Source organism: Ornithodoros turicata, chromosome 3 (assembly GCF_037126465.1).
Source record: "Ornithodoros turicata isolate Travis chromosome 3, ASM3712646v1, whole genome shotgun sequence".
In the NCBI taxonomy this organism is placed as follows: domain Eukaryota; kingdom Metazoa; phylum Arthropoda; class Arachnida; order Ixodida; family Argasidae; genus Ornithodoros; species Ornithodoros turicata.
Window position 1 is genome coordinate 78307038 of NC_088203.1, and position 27668 is coordinate 78334705.

At 45.4% G+C, this 27668-nt stretch overlaps 1 protein-coding gene across 1 annotated transcript in view; it reads left to right on the forward strand.

The window, feature by feature from the left end:
* Window positions 1–27668, forward strand: part of LOC135388682 (uncharacterized) — a 51524-nt gene that overhangs the window by 14745 nt on the left and 9111 nt on the right. Inside the window, exons 4-5 of the mRNA XM_064618391.1 lie at window positions 1770–1895; window positions 17750–18154. Coding sequence (XP_064474461.1) covers window positions 1770–1895; window positions 17750–18154 — 531 coding nt within the window. The remainder of the gene's footprint in view (window positions 1–1769; window positions 1896–17749; window positions 18155–27668) is intronic.

The window sequence follows — 27668 nt, forward strand, 5'->3', positions numbered from 1 at the left end:
AGTATAATAGCTAAGTTATTGCCACCTTGTGTAGGGCACCGCACCGCGTCGCAAAACAACATAAGTTTATTTCTTCTCTGAAAGCGATCGAGGCATACGATTGATAGCAAGTGTATCCCCCGGCTCTCATACCGTCAGGAATTTTCAGATGATTAAAATATAGAATTTCCGTAAGTATTTCTTTTGAAGATGCACTCTCAATGGCAACGTGACATCATCACCCACTCTCTGCTTTACTCCGTTGACCCCACCATTGTCCCTAACTCTCCCCCGCCGAATGCCACGTTCCTTTACCACAGTCTTCCACTGCATGAGGCTTAATGTGGCTTTTACACCGGCTTCCAAACACCTCCTCGGTGTCGGCGCGTCCAGCCTCTGTTCCACGTGTGGCGTGCGCGGTGACCTCCATCACGTCCTCCTGGTCTGCGGACAGTGCGATCGCGAGCGCGCCCTCACGGAAACTGCTCTGCAACGCGTCGATCAACGCCAGTTCGACTTAGCCAAAATTCTCGGGCCATGGCCGGACCCGGCCCTCACATCTGATGCAGGACCTACGAGTTGTTGCTGAGTTCCTCTCCAGCACTGGACTAATGAACGAACTCTAATAGGGCACCTTTCCATCATCATCACTTTCTCAACCCTTCCACAAGCGCAATAGGGCAGTGTACCGCCATAACGGCGGGGAATGACCCACCACATCATCATCACATTTATGTGTGTGTGTGTCTTTTGAAGTCACGTGTCTCCGCTGAAATAGAATCATCACGCGCAGAAATAACTGCACTGGTATGTTTGGGAAGCGCATCTTCCCAACCCGAGACGATCGAAACGCGATCCCAATTTTCCTTTTTTCCTCCAATTTCCATTTAATTCACAACCTGAGCGGCTACCCCTCTCAGCTTCCCTCGAAATGGTGGCAGATGAAAACCTGAATCAATTTGGGTCCTGAATGTCAAGTGCGGACGGCGTAGGTATGTGGAACCGCGTAGCCGCGATCATGATCCTGGGCCGATCTAGATTAGGGCCCCTCTTCGCCAACGCCGGTTAGCTTTGAACCGAGATCAAGGGTTGCTAAAACTTGCAGACAGTCAATTCTTTTTTACAAACGTTAGTTGGTGACGTGGTGAACGTTTCAGTGACAGTAACTCCCTTTAGTGAAGCAGAGCTAAGCGTTAAATTCTCAAGTGAAGGGACCGTAGATCTCGGTTCAAATCTAAATCGGAGTTTGTGAAACAGGGCCTAGGTGTGGCAGTAGGAACGGCTCACTTACAGATGCTGTACAGTGCTGGGCAAAAGTTTACGGAACACGCTCCGAAGCATTCCTTCCTCGAAGTGATATCATAGCAGCACGAACCGCACGAACATACAGACATGTGCCTAGGAAACCCGAATGTTTGCAAGGAATCTTTGACTAGGAATGTTTGCAAGTCCGGACGGTACCATTCGCTGCTAGAGTGCTACTCTGAAGAAGGAATGCGCCGGAGCGAGTTCCATAAACGTTTGTCCAGCACTGAACGCGTGTTTCTGAAATTGCTATCCGTGCTTTTATTGCTTACGCTCTTATTTTTTTCCCACCTGTTCATGAGTTTATCATGGTGAGCATGCACAGGCGCGATTTTTCTTTCCTGCACACTTTCAGTACACCATACTGCAATCCTATCCACACCTTGTTTTTTCTCCCCATTTTTTTATCACATCATCTTTTCTTTTCTTTCATTTATTCAAAAGCGTTCATTACTTGAAGGCCTCTTACTTTACTTTACTTTCAGCTGGACCCCCCGTTATGAAGTCCTGGAGAGTGGTCCCCTTGGACATAACTCTGCATTACTCTAGGGACCTCAACCTCAACCCTGGGCGCAAGGCTAACTTTGAAGTGGAACTGAAGAGACACATTGGTAATGCCGTCCAGAACATCTTGGACGGTCCGTTTCGAGAAGACCTCAATAGTTCTGTTCCTCTCTCAATGCTTTACGTTCAGTATGCAAAAGATCAGGACGAGACACATTAAATGATACTGATGTATTACAATAGAAAACCTGCGAGTTGCTATAAGTGTAACATTATAAAGTAGCATTTGAAGACACGAACGGAAGGGAGGAAAGATGTACAGGACCTGCGTGTGTCATGTGTTTCACACGTGTCGTACTTGATTCCAATACACGTATATCCCACCACATACTTCTGTATACGACTCTAGCACTTAGTCCTGTCTTTCATTCCTTTGAGTGACAACAACAACAACGACAACAACAAAATAGATCGTGAGAGATGGGATGATTCACCGGTTGAGACGGGTACACTACCCCACTACACGCGAGGACATAAGATGCGAGATATCAGAATGATGTTAAATGAGCGATGCACAAGTCGTTTTAGAAACAATTGAGCTGTCCTGTTCTGGCTGTGCTAACACCGAACAAAAGGAAGATGAAGAAGAAATAATGGGAAGAAAGACCGATGGTAATTGGGATACAGATACAACAGCGTGTGGAACAAACCGGTAGACATCAGAAACTCCGTGAACATTAGAAGACCTTGACGGTGCTGTATAAGGTTCTGACATGAACAAATAATGGTAGCCATGCAGGTTGAATGTTTGCCTTGCTAGCAGTATTCGACTGAGCACAGAGTTGCCGCCTCTCCGTTTCGTAGAGCTCCACATTCTATAAAAACATGCTTAATGTTCGTCACGACGCCACATTTGGAGTGTGCTGTCACGGTATCCGATCCGGTAATTGAATTGTGGATTGAAGGCAGGTCATTGTAGGCATTGACGGCAGGCCATTGCCAAAGGTTATGTTTCCGGGGAAGTGAATCTGCATTCCTTTTGGCATCTGCACATGAGTAGTGGCGAATGAGATCCAGTTGTTGTTGTTGCGGTGGTGGTGCTGGTGAAAGAGCTCGCCGTAGTCGGCCTCACAGAGGTAAGCAACGTCACGACTGACGCCCTGGAGGGATGTGCGTCCTGGACCGACTTCAAAGGGAACTGTGCCGACATATATCTGAAAACGTCGGAGGAAAACACAGGAAAAACCCCAAACAGCACAGCCGGCACCGGCATTCAAACCCGGGTACCTTCAGTTGTTGTCCTGCACCTCCTCCTAAACTTGCAACCACTAAATGCATGGCCAGTTGTTGCGTGTATACAGTGGCGCGCCGTCGGAATCGAAATCGTGAAAGACGACTTATATTTAAATGACACCCCCTTCCAGTTCCATCTGCTGCGCTCGGGCGACCATTCCTTCCATCTTCTTGTTGTAAAGGGAATATTTATTCGACGCAATAAGCTCTGCAACGCACACGCATACACCCCCAGAGGCACACACACATGTGGGAACACACATGAACACATATATACAGATGAACAACGATAGCATGCACACAGGAATTCTTGTTTGCTGCATCATCGCAAAGAGCGCTTGTAATATGAGCTATGCTATTTTTAGTGTTAAATTCGTTCGTGTTCGTGTTTTTTTTAATAACGCCCATTCCATTAATGATGATCACGGGCTACAGGAATACCAAAAGCGAAAACGGTGATCTCAAAAGTGCCACTGTTGCTGCTGAAGCGATGAACGGTGCCTGATTTGTGTCCGCAATTGTCGCGTCGACAGTGACTAAGTAGGTTACGACTACCTAAGTCTGCTTGTACTGGAGCACACGTTTTCTTTGAGCTAGTGGATGTGGTATACTCTTGGTACCATAGACATCTGAGACATTTCCTAACGCAATACTATAAGTAGGACTAACACCAGACTTGTACACGTTACTAAAAAGAAGTAATTGATTACCGTTACCGTTACCCTGTACGAAAAAGTGATTTTTTTACTGTTACAAATTACTCGCCGGAAAAAGTAATGAGGTAACGTCTAGAAAAGTATCGCGTTACGTTCCCAATTACTTTCGACATCTAAGCGAAAAAGTACAAACAGAAGTGTCTGAATGCCGCCGCGCGTAACCGCGAGCACCGCAAGCTGCACCGCGAGCACCGAGAAATTGCATGAGTTAAAGCTCAAAGCTGACAGAAATGTTTCTTGAAGGAAGCACAGCAGGCGTTTGAACACGATTTTTTTTCTGACCTTTCTCTCCACCGCTCTGAACATGCCAGATAGCTTGGCCACGGCGACAAGTCATTGCAAATTGTCGGCATCGTTGTGATATCGACGGTATTCGCACAAGACTAACAGGAGCTAATTAATCTACAAAGGTCGCAATAGGTTATCGGGGTCGAGAATTCAGTGTTCTCTGTGCATTCCGCATAGTGAGAGAAGACAGAGTTCCAACTGGGACTCCCACAAATGATTAATCAGGATCGTGGTACAACCACGGTCTCTTGATAAGAGTATCAAAGAGTATCACAGTTATAAATATTATCAAAGGACAGTGGTAAAACCTACAGTCCAACCTACTGTATGCAGGCCGGATTACGGAAAGATAGTTCGCATGAATGGGGAGAGGACAGTGCACTCAAAAATACACTACACGTGCGGAACACTGTGGCAATTGACATCAGGTAAGAAATTGTTGCAGAAAAAAAATCATAGCTATAAGACGGCTGTCTTGGAATTTGCAGAACACAGGCTTTTTGTGTTCCCGAACAATGTGGAATCTTTAGTCTGAAAGTAATCGATTACTTTGTAATTGCTTACTGCAATTTTAATTGAATTACTCAAAAATTACTTGGTCAGAAAAGTAATCGATTACGTTACAAATTACTCAAAAAGTAATTGATTACTACATAGTAACGCAGTTACCCGTTACGTACAAGTCTGACTAACACTGACGCGTCAGTAGTCGTCTGGGGAGCAACGCGGCAGCACCTTGTCCCTCGGTACTGAAGTCCTGTCAGAGCTTCCATTCCGACACCGGCATGGAGGCCGTGCGTCAGTTGGCACTGGAACCTTCACCAAGTGGGAACTGCATGGGAGAAATAGCAGTGCCAAATTGGTGTATATTTACGCGTTATGGGAGTGTGTGTGCGGGTGGGGGGGGGGGGTATGCTTCACGTGCCGTCGGGTAGGGCTGCGGATAATTTCGAACAGTGTTATTTAACGTTCGCCCGCTGTGCTGTCTGAGGCCTTCCCTGGGTTTTCCGAAGAATTTCGAGACGAATGTCGGCACAGGTCCCCCTGAAGTCGGCCCAGGACGCATACCAGCCCCCCTGTCCTCCACTGCTTCTTTCTGTCCTCTCTCCATCTCTGCATAACTGTACGGCGCTCATAGCCACAGTTGCTTCCCGGCGCTAACACGGAATAAAAAAAAATCCGACATCGGTTCCAAACTCATCATTGGACATTTCAGCATCAACATCATAAGCCGTCGCTGCACAAGAACAAGAGCTAGATTTGGAAAACTAATGACGGCAATATTTTTGTAAAAATTATGAAACCAGAAAAATAGCGTTTGAACGCAATTTCTCGCACCGCAAGCTCGTTCATAGACGCTCGCGGCACTCCGTTTGGGCCTCGGAGTCCAGCAAGCAGCCGAGACCCGAGCAGTTACTGGTGAAGCGAAGGAGACCCCGCTGGACGTGCTTCGCTACGGTGGGACCTGCCGACCTTCCCTCCGCCTTTTATCCCATCATCGGCAGCACCCGCTCGTATGGACGATTTTGAGACTCACTGCAAAGTCCGCCCGGTGATTGCTCAGCTGAAGCCTAGCGTTCCGCTTTTCGTGGTGAACACAGTGGCCCTCCCCTCCATGATCTCTGCCAAGCCAAGTCGTCTGCCTAACGTTTCCTGACGTGCATGGAAGGAAAATGGACACAGCCCCGTCTGTCGCAAAGCAGCTTACCCTGGGCATGATGAATGATGGATACACGACGTCAACGTCAGATTTCACTGACGGGTCATCTTCTCGGGACGGCTGGTCCTCAGCGTTTGTCATTCCATCTCACTCAGTCGATCTCCTGTGGTTACCATCTTTCGCACAGAACATCATCTGCGTGTACCGAGCTCTACCCCTCTTTGTTGTGAAAAAAAAAATATCGGCCAGCCATGCTCACTCCTGGGTCGTCTTTACTGACTCAAGACCCGCGCTTCAGTGTGTGGCCAACTTGGGGATACGCGGCTCCCCCAGTCCTGTTGTCTTTGACATTCTGCAAGTTTATAAGAAGGCGACCGTTGCAGGACACACTGTCGCATTGCAGTGGATTCCCGGACATGTCGGCATCAGCCGTAATGAAGAAGCAGACAGAACCGCCTTGAGCGCCCATCAGCACGCAGCTCTTTCCTTGATAATGATGTCTCCGGGAGACCGTAGATACCTCCTTTCGACACTCACCGGCAGGGTCAATGGCAAAACGACGTAGCCCACTCCCTTCTCTCTGCTGTTCCCATGCTTTCTCTTGAAATTCCTCCGCGACTAGCGCGCCCTTTTACTGCACTCTTCCACCGCACGAGTCTGAAGGTTGCCATTACAGCTGCCTTTAAACACCGTCTCTGCTCCACCTCGTCTTCCTTACGCCTCACTTGTGGAGTGTACGTCGACTTCGGCACGTCATCCTGGCTTGTGAGCATTATCACCAAGATCGTGCACTCATGGAAGTTGCTATGTAACGTATTGACAAACGGCCGTTCAACCAGGCGAAGATTCTCGGACCGTGGTCGAACCCTGCACACCAGATGCAAGGTGTGTGTGTGCGTGTGTGCGCGCGCGTCCGTCCGTCCGTCCGTCTGATCACTTCAAAAAGTGCTTGCTGCCCCCCCCCCCCCAGTAACAGTTCATCTTAGGTTCTTCAGCAGCAACTCGTACAGTGGAGCAACTGACGCAGCGACTTCCCAAAGGAGCCTACCGCAGCGTATCAAAATTTTAGTTCACATCAATAGTTATGGGGAAGATTTCAACCCTGACAGTCGCTAGCCTGACCACGTCCACCACTGCTGCAATGACGTTTTGTTTGGGCACAGACGCCGTTCATCAATAGTGGATCACACCGTTCTAACACTTAGAACTCCTTGCTGTCATTCCTCTTTACTGCAACGATTGCGGTCTTTCCACTCTCTCTCTCTCTCAAGAGAATTAACCTGCGAATTAGATAATTTTTTTTTATTGCGTGTTAGCGCCGCGAAGCAACTGTGGCTATGAGCGGCGTACAGATGTGGACAGATGGAGAGAGGGCAGCAGGAAGGAGTGGGGGGACAGGGGGATTAGTATGCGTCCTGGGCCGACTTCGGGGGCAACTGTGCCGACATTCGTCTGGAAAGTCTTCGGAAAACCCAAGGAAAACCTGAGACAGCACTGCCGGCGGTAGGATTCGAACCCACCACCGCCCAGTCTTCAGCACGACCTTGGTTACGACCAACGCGCGGACGCCTTAGCCCACTCGGCCATGCCGCTGGTGCGAATTAGTTAAGCAATAGATGTACGTAATTACCGGTCACAAGCACGACAACACCAGTGCGACCAGAAATAGAACAAGGGTGCGCTTTGCTCTCTCTCGGCTATTTGGGAACTCGGCAAGAACCTTACATGCTTTACATACGTGCGTTTTGCATTGCATTGTCTCGTGCAGTTGGTTGCCGGTTAAATCCGAATGAGCGAAAATTTGTTGGCGCAAGTTAATTGGCATTCTTCAGTTTAAACCCAAAAACGAGGAACACTACTTTCGACGAATCTTTGTAGCTTGTATCGCAAAGGCAGGTGAGACGAAAAGACAAAACAAGAAGGTACCCCGGACACAATCGTGTGTGATCCCAGTGATCCTGTACACCGTTTTGAGAAACTTCACTGGTGACTCGAAGTAGGCTGAATGTCAATACGGAAGATAAAGAGTTCCCCACTTATCTGCAACCTGAGTGCGCAACATCCTGTACCACTGCAATGTGAGAGCGACACTTTCATTTTGTCGCCGTTCTTGCGAGAAAGCTATTTTTGCGGTGTGCTCCCAGCTAAACCACGCACACGGAGTAGAAGTAAGTAAACCTACAAGTTCGCTCTTCACTATCAGATGGAATGATACGGCACATGTAGCTTGCATGCAAACCTATTTCGCGAACCCCGTCACCTGGGTCTGCTGCGTTTCAACGCAGTACACGATTCATAAATCATAGCAGCCGTGCATTAAATTTATATACGTACTTTTTCTGCGCAGTTATTTGAAAAGTTTCTCAGACCTCGCGCTGCTCTTGAAGGTACGCGTTCTGGCAGTGTCTTTATTGTTATGTAGTCAACATAAAAAGGCGAATTTACGTTCCCTCGTCTTCATGACAAGCGCATTTGCAGTCGACAAATAATTCTTTTTGTTGTGCGATTTTTAAAAGAAACCTGTAGCCACTACGATTAAAAAAGAAAATATGCATTGCTATTTCCTTTACGACGTCGCCTTGGATAAATGTACCACAATGCAGTACCAAAGTGATAACGCTGATGGGAATGAATGCACAATATTGCCTGTTCTGTTCTTGCTCTAATCGTAGCTCACTGTACGCTACAATATAAGTCATAACCTTGAATATAATTGTTGCTTCGATTTTGCTCTTCCACAGCAAAACCCGGGATCTGCTGCAATGAAGGCTATGTTAATATTTGCGTTTGTCTGTACTGCAGTCGGTGAGTTATGACGTTAAACGTTTTAGGGTTCGTACACATCCTGTACCCTCCTGGCGTAACAACATTAGCAAATATTGAGGTCAGGTAGAAAACCAAATTGGAGGAGTTAGCCTAAAAATTATATCTCTAAAAGCGCCATTTGGACCTTTTTGGCCTATATAGTCGCAAAATTCATGTAATTGCATGTGTGAAACTCACATACACATCGGAACAAGTACATCGGAACGCTGTATAAATTTTTTGAAATTCGCAGCATTTGCACTAAAAGAGGCACTGATGCAAAGACAAAAGATGAGAAGACACCAGAAATTCTGATTAACTGTTCAGTCAGAATTTTACGCTAATTATCTTTCCTGTTAATTCGAATATCGCCATGGCAGCGATTGCAGAGTCGTGCACTCTAAGAAGAGAACTTTACCAGATAACACGCTCGGGGTCAACCACAGCGCAAAAGGATAACGTTATCACTTCTGACGCGAGAGAGCGTGGCGTAGGTAACAGGCACGACCTTACTGCTATACATAGCGATACAGTAGGTCGTGGTAAAGGTCCCGACAAAAATTTATGGAACGCCCGAGCAGTGCCGGATTTACGGTGGTGGGGGCCCCTGGGCACTGTGCTTTTGGGGCTCCCTCGTGTATTCTATGTCTATCCAATGTGTTATTCGGGGTCGATATGGGTGGACGGAGGACAGATTTTTACCAAGTTTCCTTTTCAGGGATGCGTTTCAGGCATGCAAAACAGATTTCCCTTGGGCAAAACCTTTACTGGTCGGGGCACCTTTGTGGTGTGGGCCCCGGGGCAAGTGCCCCGTCGGCCCTACCCGCGAGCGTTGTTCTTCATCTTCAGCGCGGCACCCCAGTGGCAGGGGCGGACCCAGGATTTTTATGAGAGGGGGTCCAGCCTTGACCAGCATGGTAGATACACGATCTAGGTCAATTGAACACTATGTGAAGACAGAAATTGAGGAGGGGGTCAGGACATCCTGACCCCTCCTCTAGATCCGCCTCTGCCCAGCGGCGAGAGGAAACGGGCTCGTTCACTCATTCAGAGGGGTGGACGAGCGAGTACGCTGATAACGACACACAATGTATATATCGCCCCTCATAGCCTCATAGCTCATAAATTGTAAATATTGTTTTGAGGCGCTGTCCATGTACTGACCGTTCCACGTCGTATTAAATTTTCCTACAACAACGACACACGGTTTTCAGCACTGCATGATCGGTTGAATGAAACCTGCCATGGTGTGCCGCTACAAGCGCCGCATTCGTCCACCCCTCTGAAGGAGTGAACAAGCCCACCTCCGCCCGCCGCTAGGGTCTTGCGCCGAAGAAAATGTAGACGTTCGCGCGTTCCGTAAGCTTTTATCGAGCCCTGACGCATGTACACGTTTGTTTTTATGACACAACCAACAACAGAGAGTTTTAGTTGCAGCGTACGCAATGGAGTAGCGTGTTCACACTGCGCACGTGCTGTGCGCAAAGACCCGCCCTGCGCACGTGGAGCGTTCATCCGCTATTCGCTATCCACTCTATCCGCAGAGTGATTTAGTTGATTACATTGGAAAGAAAAAGAAAAGGGTTGGATACATCAAGCTTCGATTTCAGTACCTATATTATTTCCATCGTAAACGAACCTGAGCATGGGCACACAAGATAACTGCCGAACACGAGAGCTCAAACACACAGTTCACCTTATAACAGTGAAACCCGGGACACGGAGGAAAATACAGGACGACACGAGATCCTGTCGTCCTGTCTTTCCCTCCGTGTTTCGAACTTCACGGTTCTAATCATGTACCAGCTCACCTGCGCAATTGCCGTTCTGACACAGTTCACCCACCAGCTAACCTGTATTTACGCTATTTTACCAAAATTGTTTATTTATTTAGGACACTTCTGGTTTAATAATAAGCCGTAGAACGAGGGCCAGTGCACAGCACAATACAACATCACAAAAATGCACAAGATGATAGAAGTTCAACTCAAGTAACCTTCAACCAAATCAGTAGAAGAGAACAATGTGTTACATTCGACAACCTGTTGTGGTAAACTATTCCGATTGGCAATGCGCAGCTGAAAAGAACGAATCTTTTAAACAGTTGGACATAAAATTATATTGCTATATCTGTTTTGAGTGTTCGGTGCGGGAGCTTCCTCTACTCGCTAGATTAATGAACAATGATGGATTGATGCAAGTGTGATGATTCAGAATTAACCAAAGTTCCTTAAGCTTTGAACTTTGACTCTGTTTGATAATGTAGGCGGGAGTGCCAGCTAATTCCAGCAGTTGTGAAGGTGAGTCATAGCAAGAAAAATTGCCAAAGACAAAGTGAATTTCTTTTCTTTGAATTTGCTCTTAATAATAATTTTTGTAATAGCTGCCGGAAACCAAATCACAAAACCATAATCTAACACCGTACTAGAGTCTTATAAGTGTTATCTGTTGTATTCTCTGCGTGTAAGCGTCATGGGGTAGCTAGTTCGACTTCGTCGCGATTCACATCCCAAATTTTTTCGTTATCACATCACCGTCATCTTATAAGCAACTAATTTGGTATCGGTATTAGCATCTTTATGCGTTCTGCGCATGAAGTATAGTCTGGAGTTTGCTTTTGCAGGTACCCTCGTGTAATTGTAATCGAGCACATTTTTCTTTTTCCGGGCGGTGGTCATCTTTACACATTTGTGTACGTTGATGTCCATCCGCCATTTCTTGTACCATTTTGTGACCACGTCTGAAGAATTCTGCAGACAAACATGATCATCTCTTGAGCTTAGTTCCCTATATGTAAAATAGTCATCTGCAAAGAGCTTTATGTTAACATTTACGCTATCAACAATATCGTTCATGTATATCAAAGACAACAAGGGCCCCAGAATACGCAGGCAATAAAGTAGACCAGGTTTTGTTGTATTCAACAAACTGGAGGCGACGATTTAAATATGACGATAAGCACCCTATAAGTTTAAAGGTCAGATATGCCGATTTTTAAGTGCCGCAGAACTGAGCGATACTCGCGCTGTGTGTTCATTACCGAACACTGAATATGTGTGCGAAATATCTTGCTCCAACAGTTCGTAGTTAGAAAACAGTTTTTTTAGTTCCCACGCCCGGCCGTCAGACCGTCGGCAAACCCTGCGCACGGGCGCACCGACGTCACTGCTCTCGGTTTATCTGTCTTTGGCTTGGCATGGACTCTTATTGGCTTGGCTGCTTGGCTTCTTTCGTTTCCTCCTCTGTGCATCGTACATAAGCGGACAGCTGTTATGTTGTTGCTAAGCCGGAAACAAAGCATGTGAATGTTTTTTTTTGGCACAGCGTCGTTTGGAAAGTGCACTTCCTTGTTCTGACCTTGCCTTTTATGGGCTGCAGCGATATGATTCGTGAATATGCCACGGCGAAGTTGTCAAAGATGCGACAGTGCTACGCTGTTAGAACAATGCATCTGAGCATTCAAGTGTTACCTATTATAAGCTGCCAAAAGACCAAGCACTGCGAAGCTCTTGGCTGACAGTGGTGCCTGCTAATTTCCACTGCAAGGATTTCGTCGTTGTTATCATAGGTTACGCGCAGTGGCGTAGCCACGGGGGGGGGGGGGGGGGGGGCTAGGGGGGGCTCGAGCCCCCCCTACCTGCCACGGACTGACCCAGACAAATCGTGCAAATCCGAGGAGAACATAATATATGGGGGGCCCAGTGTGACGATCGCGAAAGTTCTTGCAGTTCATGGCGTCTATCTAAGAAGCAATCTTGAATGGTTTTCAAAGTATGAGCTTTTCAAAATACTTCCAATCTCGTGACACCACCTCATTGGTCATGAGAGCCTGTACATGTAATCGTATTGTGAACGTCCAAATCAACTATTTTCGTTCCTTTGTTTTCATCCTCAGTTTGCAGTGTGCACAAGTATGTGTGTGTTGTCGCACACAGGACCAGCGGGGGGGGGGGGGGCGAGTTTTCGTATCGAGCCCCCCCTACCTTGGAGTTCTGGCTACGCCACTGGTTACGCGCGACTCCAGAGGCAATTTGGAATCTCGGCACGAAATCGTCTGATGAAAATCTGAGATCTTCAACACACAAATTTTGAACGTGCCACTGACGATCAAGGCAAAAAACGGGAGCAAAAAGGTAAGTCGAGGTTCAGATATAAAAATAGCAAGCTTCATGAATCGATTGTGCAGCTGTCCTACTGCGCTTACTCTGACATAACCACGATTAACAACACAATAGTACTATTGATAATCTAACTTCTGAATTATCACAGGTGCACGCTGAAGGCGGAAATGAAGCATGATCTGGCTTGCATCTGGTCATGAAGAAATTGCTGAGACGTTAGTTGCAGTCCACCTCCACCAACAGGTATGACAATGTGATGTTATAATTTGAGTATTCATCTATGTTCAACGTTTCATGTGCACTCGCATGCAGACATCTTGACACCACTTTTAAATCTGCCCTCAGAGTTACAACCTGTGCTTTCAGGGTGGAAAACAAAGGTCGCCATTCCGATTAGCTGCTATCTCCCAGTTCAAGCACTTTTGTTTCTGGACACTGGTTCCTGTGGATGGGCCCCCCCCCCCCCCCACCTGCCACGGACCGACCCACACAAATCGTGCAAATCCGAGAACATAATATATGGGGGGGACCAGTGTGACTATCGCGAAAGTTCTTGCAGTTCATGGCGTCTATCTAAGAAGCACTCTTGAATGGTTTTCAAAGTATGATCTTTTCAAAATATTTCCAATCTTGTGACACCACTTCATTGGTCATGACAGCCTATACATGTAATCGTACTGTGTACGTCTAAATCAACTATTTTCGTTCCCTTTTTTAATCCGCAGTGTGCAGTGTGCACAAGTATGTGTGTGTTGTCGACACAGGATCAGCGGGGGGGGGGGGGCGAGTTTTCGTATCGAGCCCCCCCTACCTTTGAGGTCTGGCTACGCCACTGGAGATGTTACATTTCAGGCGCTCATTGACTTTTGGTGAATTACTTGTTGACTTTGTCCCAAGGTGGAGCTCGCTACAGCTCATTTGCTATCTGTTAATGTTGTGGCGTGTGTTGCGTTTTTCTCTTTGTGTGTTCCAGGCTCAGAACGGTTAATTTGGATCAGGTCAGGTACGTTTCATTTAGACATGGCAAACATAAAGTGGTGTTTCTCAACACAACTTAGCAGTGGTCTTCATGCATTACTGCTACGGCCATTAAGCGTGAATAGAAACCTGCACATTATCCATGATGCAAAACCCCAAGACTAGGGAACACGAAGGGACAGACACAAACATGTCCCTTTGTGTTCCCTAGTCTCGGGGTTTTACATATGCATCATCTTCACCAGCTCGCTTGCTTGCAGCCATTTTTTTCTGCACATTATGTTCACTCTACTTTTATCGTGTGCTATATAACCTTGTTCAAGTTCTGTCAAACAACCTGTAATGCTATAAAAAAATTCAGTACACTGTTTGTGTGGGTTGAATGGTAGCGCATGAGTGCAGAAAGGAAACTGTCATGTTATGGCAAGTGTTTACGTATTGTACATTTAACTACTAATTTTATTGGTTAGCTTTCGCTGGCGTATCATGTCAAGCCATGTTATATTAATTTGGAACATGTTCTTCTTAGTAGCCAGAGCAGTTGATACACAGAGAGAACATAGCCCGTGTGTGTTTGTCTTTTCCACCGCAGCCCTTGGGTTTCCTCCCTGATGGCTACACATGTCAGGGATAGGTTTCAGAACTGGTAGTTCCCGCCAAGTGTGAATTGCTTTTCAGGGGATCATCACGCTGGCAGATGAAACATATGGTTTAAATTATTTGCAGGACAGGAATTGCGCAGCTTCACACAAATACTACTACTACGACGTAAGAGTGGTTTCAAATCTAGCTTTTTTGTGTTCCTGACATTATTGCACAAGATGTAGTATCCACTATGATCCTTTATGTGGGGGGTATGTACAGTGCAATCAACAGATGCTATTTACAAATCTGTTTTCTACTGTGTTGAAATGGGGTAGTTTGTATCTGAGAGCCATAGCGAAACACAGGCCCTCGAGAAACATGGCAACACATTGCAGGGACCCTGGATGCTGCCTAAATTTCCAGAACACACAGCTCAAGGCAGCGGTTAAATAACAAGTGGTTAGAGAAATCCAAGATAGTTGCATCCGTAAGCAGTCCGCTGTTGGATTTGCTTCTGTCAGAGATACGTTATCTCAAAGGGAACGCACGGACACACTCAGAATGATACTAGAGCTGCCTGTGAAATAGAATGAGGAGAGGGGAAGATATGTAACCCTTTTTCTTGTCTGTTATTCTATTGGTTAAATTGTCATTTTCTTAGCAGCATGTGTATGTATATTCCAGAGTCTGCTAATAAATATATCAGTTTAGAGCTAGCAGTCGCATTGTAGATGTCTCATCCTGTCCTTGGTTGCTTGTGATTCACTATGGCCATGCTTGCTATTGCAAAAACAGAAAACAAAAAAAGACAATAGAAAAACACGGAAAGAGCGACCTAAAAAGCTGCCTGTTCTAGTGCTCACATGGAGGCAATGCAATGAGGTAACATGTTCCATTCATGAACTGTGCATAGTAGTACATATCACAACGGCAACCGATTATTCAGATTTTTCTTTTGTAAGTACTTCACTTGTTGACATTAATATTTGCACCAGGTCACAACATTGTTGATTTATGGAAAATGTAAATAAATATATTTATTTGCTTGCCAAACAATGCACAAATGTCTTCTTTTCTAGTGAGATATTCCCTGTTCACCAGACATAAATGTGGAAAAGTTAAAGGGGCACAATGATGGTGGAGTGTAGCGTTGCTTTTTGTCACTTCACATATATGCACTGTTATTCGTGTGCACATGTAGGAATAGGAAGGTAGAGGATGCGCATAAAAAAAATTCGTATGCAGTCACACATATGGTTCAGAAGATTAATTAGATGATGTCCAAGCATATATAATTGTGCTTCATGTGCAATGGGTATGCTAACGGATTGCTTCCATGAAGCCTTTTTATTTATTTTTGTAATTTTTTTTATAAATGTTATTTTTGATTTTATATAGATTTCATATTGCATATTGTATACTTATATTTTTATAAATTTTATAAACTAAAAACTCGAGTTACACGGCCCCTGTAAGAGTGCCCTTTGCAAATGGCTTGGTAACGTGTCTCGAACTGTAAAGGTAAGAGGCAATCGAGAATGCTGCAGACAAGGTTGCAACTTACATATTGCTTATCACGTCCTACATAGAAAGTGATTTGTACAATAATTCCTGAGCACGGAATTAATCCCGAGGCTGGCCAGTGATGTCACCCAGGACGACAAGTCACATAATTGCCTTTAACACTTTTACACCCCATGGGCTGAGTTGTGAATTGAAAGAGCACTCTACAGAAGGATAAGGTGCACCTGATTTCTAGGATCTATGCTATGCCCTAACTCTTCAGACACCACATTTCTAAGTGGCAATATGTGCTCTGGTACTTCTTTTGCGTCTGCATAGTGTGCAACCACATGGCTACTGGAGCTTTCGTGTACATGTTTTTGTGCGACGGTGTTCATTACAAACAATATCCAGATGTTAGACATAAAATGCAGTAGTTTGTAGCGTACCACACAACGCAGCGTGACGTGGGAGTGTGTGATTCAAAGAAAGCTTCTGGAAAATGCACAGAATCCCACAAAAAGTTTAAAATGTGATTTGTATTTCGTTTTACGTCTTTCGTCGTTACATACCATCGTCGACGCTGTTGCACATTGATAAATCGTACGTAAAACTTGTCCCATAGCAGTATGCGGTTTCTCAAATACATACAATTTTCCTGCAGTAATAAAACGCTGTCGGCATTTTCTTGCTGACACGGCTGTCGAAACGTCAGCCTCTACAATGGGCAAGTGCTGTAAAGGGGCTAACGCAGACGCGACTTGATACAAATTGTACGTGCTCACGAAACACAAACGACGAATTCCAGTCACAACATCGCACACAGGTTGGTTCGCGGATGAGTTCGCAGCTGCTGCACTGTTTACTTATCGCGGAACGGTGGATCGGTAGTTATCCCAGCTGTCCGCCATCTTCAAGCACAGATACGTGAAGCCGCGAGAAGCCGTAGCTGAAATCCACTGACAAGTACGAAGGCGCGTAAACGTCACAATGCCCGTTCGGGTGCATCTACGTCATAAAAATGGCTGCGCCCATGTGTGTTTCGGAATGAATTACCTATTTTTTTGACATGGTACTGTACCGAACTGAGAGAATGAACGTGTATTTTGGGGAGAGCTGGATGTGGGCTTTCAGAATATCACAACCGTTTCGACTATTTGGGATATCGGCATAGCTGACCATTAACGTTTTAGATAGAAAGTGCATTTTATGTCACAGCTTTGTATGTGACAGCTTGTCGAAGGCCTTTTCTAAGTCAAGAACAAGAACCTGGTTGACGCCTGTTAATGGACAACGAAAAATCGCGAACAATCTCAATTAAACTCGGTTATGTAGTGAAGAGCTCTCTCACACACACACACACACGCACGCACGCACACACACACACACACACGTGTACGTGATGAGAGATGATGATGGATACGATAAGGGGTCCGGTAATAAAAGAGCTCAGCTGCGCGCATTGATTTGGGAAATGAGTTTCGGATTTCTGCAATCTGTTTTGCAAACGGTTTGTATTTCTTTCGGTGGGTCCCCGTTTCTGTAGCAGCGTGAATCACGTGGTGGCCGTGTTCTGGACACAAACGTGCAACTGTTTGCCGCAGAAAATGGCGAGAAAAACAGCCGGTTGATTCTCAACATTGGCACGAATATTTATGCCCAGAAATTATTGGTCGTGAGCTATAGCTCTGCAATTGGGCCGAGGTCGACATTTTTTACAAGAAAAAACTAAATAGGCAAACACGTATTGTACCTCAGCGTGTGCTCCCTACTCTGTCTTACACAGTCTCATACGTACTTGTCATCTTTTCGGGCACCAGATTGAAAATTTTGTATACCACATTCCGCAGGACAGTGATGCTACCATCAAGGAACGATTTTAAGCAACAAAGAAGAGTGACTGATTGATAGTATCGATGGCTTGTTGTTGTTGTTGTAGCGCGATTTTTCATCAATGTGTTTCGAGTCTGAACTCCGTAGCCAATGCTCACTCACGGCTTTCGGTTTTGCAGGAATCCCATCGCAGAGCGATTCCTTTTTAAGCAGATATTACGACGCCCTCTCTGACACCATCCTTCCGCTCTACCTTCAAAAGCGACCTGCAGAATGGGATCTCGTCGACTTCGATTTCGTGGTGCCAAGGAACTGGATAACGAACCGCAAGGTGAACGCTCAGTTCCACCATGGATTGCTGACAGGGCTCACAGCAATTAACCCTACCGTCAAGGCTGATAACTGCAGCCGTGTTAACGAAGGCGACAACTTCACCATGGACTGCGCTTTGGCGTTCGGCAACTTGAAAGTTACATACGATGGCTTTGTTGATGGAGAGTCCTTCTTTGGTAGTGGCAGCAATTTGTCAGTTGAAGCGGACTTGGTTCATCCCAAAGGTTACGCTGAGATAACGTTCTTTCAGAGTAAGTATCCTTCTCTCACTGCTATTATTATAGAAGCGTATACGAAGAGGGGAGTCAAGTCCTGTAGATCACATAAACAAAATACAGAAGCCGACACTGAAGATTTTTGTTTAAGTTTAATTTGTACAAGCTTTCGCGTGAAGGTCCACGCTTCCTCAGGTACAAAGTGAAGTGGTGACACACAAAAGTATATATAGTATAGACATATACATGACTAAACACACTGCTGTCCTTTCCCCTTCCCTTTCTTTGTACAGCAGTGTGTTTAGTCGTGTATATGTCTATACTATATATACTTATGTGTGTCACCACTTCACTTTGTACCTGAGGAAGCGTGGACCTCCACGCGAAAGCTTGTACAAATTAAACTTAAACAAAAATCTTCAGTGTCGGCTTCTGTATTTTGTTTATGCTATTATTATAAAAAGAACACACACTTTCAGTTGCATTTCTCACGACATACCCACATATGTACGCAGAGATGATGGTGTGGTAAGGGTGTCCGCCAGCAGGATTAACCTCTGCCCCGTTGGCTTCTGGACACGCATCATGAGATAACTGATACACAGCACAAGAGCAATAGTGTACCACAGAAATGATTTATACCCGTTTATGGTGAATACTCAGAGGGCGAAGAGGCGTGGGGGGAGTGTTCTTCAGGTGGGGGAGGAAGAGGGGTGGGGAATAATGCAACAGGAGAGTGGGGGAGGTGACAGCCCTGCTTGTGCTTCCTCTCCGGCAACTGCAATTAGCTTGAGCTTATGCAATGCATTTGAGCTTATGGATGAGCATTACACGAGGCAATTGAACGTCGCTAGGTAGCTCAGTGAAGCATCCTACCACAATCCGTACCTGGAACTGCTTGTATTTTCTATATTATCTACTTTTATTGCACATCGAAAGACGTTATTTGTTTCGTGATGTGATATGCAGAATTTTTTTAAATTCCGTGTTAGCGCCGCGAAGCAACTGTGGCTATGAGCAGCGTACAGACGTGGACAGATTGAAAGAGGACAACAGGAAGGAATGGGGGACAGGGGGCTTAGTATGCGTCCTGGGCCGACTTCAGGGGGAACTGTGCCGACATTCGTCTGGAAAGTCCTCGGAAAACCCGGGGAAAACCTCAGACAGCACAGCCGGTGACTGGATTCGAACCTGTGTCACCTCCCATTCTCGGCGCGGAAAGCGACCCTCCTAACCACTATGCCACGGGAGCTGGTGGTATGCAGAAAATAAAGAGGTGCAGTTTCTTTTTCCCTTTATTTGCAAAAATTCAATTGCGTTTGCTACCTGCTGTTCTTGCCTTCAAGTATGATGTCATTTCGTTTTCCCCGGGCGCACATCTCATGATTCATTTTGTCCTTCTTTTCCTTTTTTTCCAACCACTTAATATTAATTGTTATCCTCCCAGCAAACAAAACTTTATTTTTAAGATGACGACTGAGGTGTTTTTTTTTCTTTTTTTTTTTTTTTGCCAGAGGTTTACCTGCAGTTGATAATTCGTAATTTGTGGCTTTACGTCGCGCGAACTACGATCATGAGCGACGCTACAGTGGTTGGGTCTTTGAATTAATTTTGCACACCTGAGGCTTGTTTAACGTGCGCTGAAATCTGAACACGCGGCACACCGTGTTTAACGTCCCTCGAGCAACTTGTACCCTACCACCAAGTTGCTGGCGTCCCCAGCCGGGTTCCAATCCACAACCTTGGGGCTAGTAGGCGAACACTGCAATAACTGTTTACTTGCAGTAATTCGATGAAAATATAATGATGAGCTTCACATTCCGTGTTATCGCCGCGAAGCAACTGTGGCTATGAGCACAGTAAGGATCGAAGTATTATGTTAGTTGTACTTTTAGGGCAGAGTGTTGGTGAGCTGAATTTTACCGATGTACATCGTAATTTTGTCAAAAAGGCGAAAGCCTAGCTGACTTATACAATGTTCGCGCTCAATCGTGATCGGTAGAGCGCGGATAAATATATGCACTAAAAACACCCGAAATATGCATCCAACTATGCAGCAAAATATTCGAAATATTCAGAAAAGACCTTGAACATGTGCAATGTTTTTTATCGTTCTTGGGATGAAAGCAATGCATCAATGCATATTTGACAAAATTTCAGCATTGTACTAAGGATCACGCGGTAAAATAAAGCTGCTTTCGTTCAGGAGCACACAATAAAGAAGGCTCGCGCCACAGGTATAAATCATGGAGCTGGAGGCTTTGCATTCGGCACCGCACCACGGTGCAGATTGAAATGACAACGCGCTCCTCTTCGTAACGGCAAAGAAAGTGGCGAAGGCCCGCTGGCCATGCACGCGTAGCGAACGTACTCCGACGCCATATGCGAATGCCATGGGCGCCGCTGTAAGAAAAGATCTCGAACATTTGTGGGTAGTATCAGCGAAAGGTAACAGAAACGGAAACGGTATTATACCGGAAATATAACAGATAACGGAAACAGAAACGGATATCGCACACTCAGATTACAAGCAGCAGAACCGGAAACGAAAATAGCTTACGGTAATAATTCGGGTACTGCAAGACCCGAATTACTACGATCCTTTACGATATCATTTAGATAGATTTATGATATAAAGTCGAATGAAGCCAACTAAAATTAGCTGAGGAAGTAAAGCTAACATGGACTATCAAACTGGAGCATATGAGTAAATAGTATATAGGAAACAGAAGAAACATGGTTCTTATACGCTAATGGTGACTTGCCATTTGCAAGCGTGAGTAACATTCGTCAAAACCATATTCAAAGAGACCAAGTACGATATTTTTGAGTAAATGTTGTCTGTCGTGTGCACTTATCCCTAACGTCCTCACAGTAAATTCCAGAATATATACGTACATGAATTTATGGCGGTCTCAAGGCTGGCAAAAAAAAGAAAGAAAGAAAACAAAAACAAACCTGGGGGGGGGGGGGTGCGGTACCGATAACGGAAACTGAAACTAGAAAGATCCCGTTACCTTTGCCTGCGTAGTATGTCGCGCAGTGGAGCAGCCAGGGTGGGGGCAGAACACCACATCCCACCGAAACATCGAAAATTTGAATTTGCATTTACTTCATCTATTGCATAGATGTGGGAAATGGGAGAAAAAAGATGTAAAGGCAGCTTGACACGCTCCCACCACCTGGCCAGAAGCAAGCGTACATGAAATATGTATATCGTAACTATACACAAAAAGTACATGTACGCATATGTCACACTCAAAGCCTCAACTCAGATTGCAACGCCTCAAAAATTATTGACATCGGTTGTAATGCGATTGCCATGGAATTTATTTAAAAGAGAGAAAGGAGACTGCAAGAAATTGATTGCGTGCCATAATTTGTTCGTAACCGCGGTAGGCGCCATGGATTTTTGTTACGAGTGCCACGAAACGCAGTTTTGCGATTTCAATTTGCAAGGTACGATAACTTACACACAGTTCTATAAAAACAAACAAGGCGATAATCATACAGATTGAGTACGCTTAAAATATTATATTGTTCATAGTGCTTCTTTGTCGAGCTTCGGTAACCGATATTGGCGATATGACGTATCATCGTTTTTTGTACACCTATGAGTCGATTTATGTTTTTTCACGCAGTTCCCCAAACTAAATAAAAAAATAGTTCATATGTGACATAAGAAGTGAGCTGTAAAGTAATAATACAACTCGGAACAGGAACAGGTAACTATATGTCTAGTTGTCATTCCGAATGCTCTACATAGGTTCTTTCAGTATACTGAATGTGCTCAAGTCAAATGTTCGATAAATAACACCCAAACATTTAACGGACTTAACTACGTTCAAAGGAGAATTAAGATACACTAACTCTTTGATGGTGCTAGCTTTCTAAGGTCAAGGGAAATACCTAGAGTAAACAACTTAGAGTCAAAGTTTTGAACGATAAGTTCTGTTCGCTTAAGAGCGTCCACAACGAATGTTGAAAGACTTTCAGCAAATTGTATTTATTGTGAAATGAGTACAACCTAGAATGAATGATCTTTTCAAGACATTTGAAGAAAATAGGCAAGATCGAAATAGTACGATAATTTCCCAGATAATTATCGTCACCTCCCTTAAAAAAGAGGACAACTTTTCAGGACAGAAGAAAATAAGGACGGGACAAAATTCAAACTGGACAAAAATATTCTACTCTGACGGAAATTCTCGCGGGAGATGACCCAAAACCTACCTTAAGACGGCAAGACCGTAATGAAAATTAAGAAGAAGAAAGCCATCACACCTGGACATCTGTAAATATGACACACACACACACACACACACACACGCACACCACGCACACGCACACGCACACGCACACACACACACACACACACACACAAGCGCGCACACACACACACACACAAGCGCGCGCGCGCGCGTAAGGGTGTTTCTTTTTATCTGCAACAAATTTTCATAAAAAGGGGAGTTGTCTTAGGACGCTTTTACTTTTGTCATTGGATTAGTCGACGGGGCTGCTACTAGGAAACCGTATTTTATTCTCAATCACGGGACTAATTAACAGAGATATTTTCATTAACTTTTTAATTTATGACTTAAGGGAGCACATTGCAATTGCGATATTAAAGCCTGATGTCCACATGATGCGCTCGAACCACTGGTGAAGCGCAGAAGTAATCACAGCGCGCGCTACAGACCCAAGTATTTTACTTCCCTCGTCTGCTGTGAACAGCAAGTAATCGGCAAAGGAGCGACAGTGGCGTCGATGTCTCCGCCCTCACTTAACGTCACAGAAAGACGTGACACGCAATCCAGGCAAACCCTTTTCGCGGTATGTTCCACGATCTTTGTTTTCTTGTTTTATTTTTTGCTTGCAAGGAGCTTTGTGCGTCACATATCAGCGCTTATCGTACCGGGGAGGGGGGTAGAGCCGTGCCCAGCAGAGTGAGAGGAGGTACCCCGAATGACTCCGAACACATAAAGGAAGAAAAGAAAGCAAAAAATAAATACAAAACAAAGATCGTGACACATCGTGACCGATGCTATTCCTGCCTGCGCACTCAGTGCAACCAAGTACATCTCATGCAAACGAAGTGATCCTTCTCCTGACCTCAAGTTTCTTAATTTAGTCGCCGCACGCCGCAGGGCACAACGCCGGCTAAGAAAATCTGGCACTCGCACCGATCTCGTTCAGTACAGGCGTATATCAGCCGTCGCCAGGCGACACTGCATCGGTCTTCGCCGCCGACAGTGGGCTTCCTTCTGCAGCTCACTTGACCCACGCACTCCGAGGTCCCTGTGTGGAATACCATAAACGCGATGACAGGAAAAGCCAAGGAAACCCTACTCTTTCCAACCCTAGCAGCGCGACTTGGATTGTCGTTGGATGACACAGCTGAAGCTCTGGCCGACTTCCTCATCACTACAGCCGCGCCCCACCCGGGGCCAGACCCGGTGCATGCTACTGCTCCATTCGCCGATGACCCACACATCCTAGACGAGCCCTTCACTATGGCGGAACTCACGCGGGCACTGCAATCGTGCCGTCGACGTAGCGCACCCGGAAAGGACGGGATCTCTTACCAGGCTCTGGAAAACATGGGTGAAGATGCTAGGAACCGGCTTCTTAGCTACTTAAATGCAATCCGGTGATATTCCGACCTCGTGGAAGCACTCAGTCGTGGTTCCCATCCTTAAATGTGGGAAGCCTAAATTCCAGTTGTCCTCGTACCGTCCGGTATCGCTCACCTCGTGCCTCGCAAAGCTTATGGAACGGCTCGTACAATCTCGGTTACAGTGGTTCCTCGAATCAAACCACTTGTTACCAAGCTGCATGACAGCATTTAGAAAGGGTCTGAGTCCGCCACCAACACGGCTAGTTCAGCTCATGGCAGCTCACCGTATGGGCCTAAGAAACGCTCTGGGTCTCCCGCAGCAATCATCCAGCGAACTTGTCTACGGTGAAGCGGGATCAATGCCCGTTCGTCTTTTTGCTACTGAACGTTTGTTGCAACAGTATGACAGACTACACAGGTCACAGGCTGGGAAGAAGATTATCCGCAGAATACGCCGCCATCGCGGATCTCGCTTCAGGAAACTGGGGAGGTACACCTACAAGATGCTCCTTGGCCTTAGGCCGAGCTCGAGAGAGGAAGAGCCATCGTTTCTTCGAAAGGGACCGCAACGCTCTTGCTCTCTTTGGGGTCTCAGAAAGAAGTCACATGTCAAAAGCATTGTGGCCAAGGCGCTTGTACAAGAAGCCATCCTGGAAAAAAACAAGGGTGCACTGGAAATCTACACCGACGGGTCCACCAATCCCGTTACCGGGAGTAGTACGGCAGCGTTCTGGTGCCCTGCACTCGAGCACTCGTGAGTAGTAGGGGACGGACTCTCATAGTGCACAACGCTCAACTGGCCTGAACACGATTTAATTAGCAATTAGAGCTAATTGGGACCCCCCACATTAATCAGCATCCTCCAGGGAGCCACCACACTAATTGGGGAGCATCTAACTCGTGTCCAGACCAGCTGAGCGTTGTGCACTATGAGAGTCCATAAAAAAGAAAAAAATAGAAAGAGATAGAGTGGAGGAAGAAGTTTAATTGAAGGTCAACGACGCCATCTTGAAGAAAGTGGTCCAGAACGACCGCTGATTATCCCCGGGTGACAGAGCACAGAGGCAGGTTGCAAAGCATCTCAGCTATGACCACAAGTTCCGGACACCCTGTGACGTCAGCTGTGATGCCATCATGACATGTCTGGGCAGGTTAGGACAGCTCTGGACATGCGAAGAGAAAAACACTCGTAATACAGAGGCTGCAAAAACAAGGGTATGCTAACCATCAATAGCAATCAACAAAAAGAATTAGTTACACAACAAATCATCCCACCACAACAGGAGCGCAGAACGATGCAACTGCTCCATCCGACAGTAAGGCAGAGAACTGACTCGTAATGGTTTTTTCTCCTGTATAAACCAGAGCTGACATTGTAGTAGCCTGGCGATAAATCTTTTATTCCAGCGCCAGCAGAGTGTATTCTGAAAAGGCTTCGGGTGTGTAAGGTCAGCCCAAGGCATGTTGATGGGAGCGCACTGCTCTGTTGGGTCTCTATAGTATTCTTGCAAAATATATGGGTGCAAGAAAATAAAAGGAAAACTAAGAAGAGAATTCACTCCTGTATGATGATCGCTGCATAGAAGCACGGCACCGTTTTCTTCGTGGAGGTATAGCAAACGTGCATTCCTTGCTTTCTTTTTTGGTTCGCGTCGGTCGAGTAGCGATATCCTATTACATCCGGAACGAGGACCTATCGCTTTGCGATCGCATACAAGAGTGAGCCATCTTTTGACAATGGTAGGATAATTATTGACCTGAGGAATAATATGGATTTATGTGGTTGTGAGAATAGACCTTGTGTTTGTGAGTGTGAAAATGTGAGTGTGTGTCTGTGTGTGCGCGCGGGCACGCGTGCTTTTCTCAACCAGGGATCCCACTTGACAAGTGAGTTCTTTGTGTGTGCCTTTTCATGTGACACGAGTGATACATTTATGTACTGTTGCGTGGAATAGTGGTTTAAAAAATAAGGGTAGCAGCGCTTGCATTGCTATCTGTAGGATAGACTGAGAGCGTTTTTAATGGAATTGCCTCGCGAACCTGGTGAAGTCTTTGTTTTGGGCAGGCTATTTTATGAGAGCCGGTCCTGTTGTGTTGCATTTGATAATCTTTCCTGAAGCAGTGTGCTTTGTTCTTGTAGTGTGGTTTACGCCTTTATCAATAGAAATGAATAGAAGTGCTTGTTTGTTTGTTTGTTAGTATGTGTCTGTCACGTTCGTAGCGCTGTTCAAGCTTTATTTTCTTTGCAAAAATTCAGACTTTATGGTATTAAGCTGTTCGAGTAGAAGTGAGTTTCCCTGCTCACTTAAGATAAATCGTGTATCCCTGTCCTGTGCTTTTTTCACGCAGGGACAATGCAAATGAGTATTTAGCATTATGCAATAATTATCTGATAGCAGAAATGGGTGTCTTTGTCACAGTTTATTAGCGAGTACGTCGTTATTTTACTTTTATTTTTATTTTTTGTCTCTTATCGCTATGCGAGCAAAAGTGTGTGTAATTTTTCGCTGCTCTTTTCTTATTTTCTCTACTTTTATGTAGAAGAAAGCCTCCTGCGTAAAAGCTTAATAGTGTTCTATCAGTGGAAGTGGGGTTGTTTGTTTGATTTTGTTGGGTGTTCGATATCTTGATGAAGTAAGCAGTGCTTAATTTTGCAGGTTTTTGAGCAGAAATGCTGGTATCTGAGCACGGAGTAGATATTTCTATATTTCTCTGCTCCCTAAGAAAATTTGTACATCGTTTTCCAAGCAGACCGCGTTTAGTTTACGCGAAATAGAAAAATGAAGTTGTGTATGCTCTATGATGATCCGCCGCAGGCTTAGGCCTTTTCCCCGATGAGCAGTGTTCTGTATGCAATGTGGCATGTCTGGACTTGTTCAGTAGTGTTGCAATTTTTACCCTTCACTAATATCTTGTTGCTGTCGTCTTGTGTTAGACGTTGAGCTTCGCAGCGATGTGCGGTAACGCTACGATTATTCCTGAGTGCTCCGTGTGTTTAATGCGTTGTCCCCTGTGCGTGCATGCGTGTGCTTTTCTCCTGATTTGTGATGTCATCATGGCATGTCTGGACTTGTTTAGCAGTGTTGCAGTTCTTCCCGCTGCTAGTATCTTGTTGGTGTCATGTTGTGCTAGCCGCGTGGCGATGTGTGGTGACCTGAGGTCTCAAGCCTTTTCCCTGCTCACGTAAGGAAAATTGTGTATCCCTGTCCTGTGCTTTCTTTACACAAGGGCAATGCGTCTGTGTATGTGGCACTATCAGATACCAGACATGAGTGTCTTTTTCGTAGTTTATTAGCATATGCTTCAGGTTTTTTAAGTCAAGCACAAGTGCGCGCAATTTTTCGCTGCTCTCTTCCTCAAATCACCAATTTTACGCAGAAGAAAGTCGCATGGTACAGCTGAGAAGAGGGTTTCTCTGATTGTTTGTTAGATGTTGTTAGGAGCTCGGTATGTTGAGGAAGTCAGCTGTTAAAGGTATCCATGAAGAAATGCTTGCATCTGAGCGCAGGATAGGAATTCCTGAAGCACAGCACCCTCAGTGTAAATTAATCATTTTGGATGTGAGCCTGCTTTACTGCATGACAAGGCTGAAATGGGAAGAGAGAAAAAATTGGAGCGCTTCATTAATAGCGATCCAAGTAATAGGGCAATTATAGTTTCCATAGAAAGTAGAGTTTTAATAGACTCCTAAAATTATAGTTTTGTGGTAGTAGTTTTTCTAAACTGCAATGCAAGATAGAAAATCATTAATATGGTGGGAATGCCATCGTGTTCCCGTAAAGGCGTTATTGTCTTGTGCTTTGTCGTGCGCGAATCGAACTTTGCCCCCCGGCTTTCGCGCCTTTTTGCTCGCAGGTGTAACCTCAGACAATGAGTATGTGAGCATAGAAAGGGTCATGTATTACATAAGCCTGGTGATGATGTTGGGTGGTC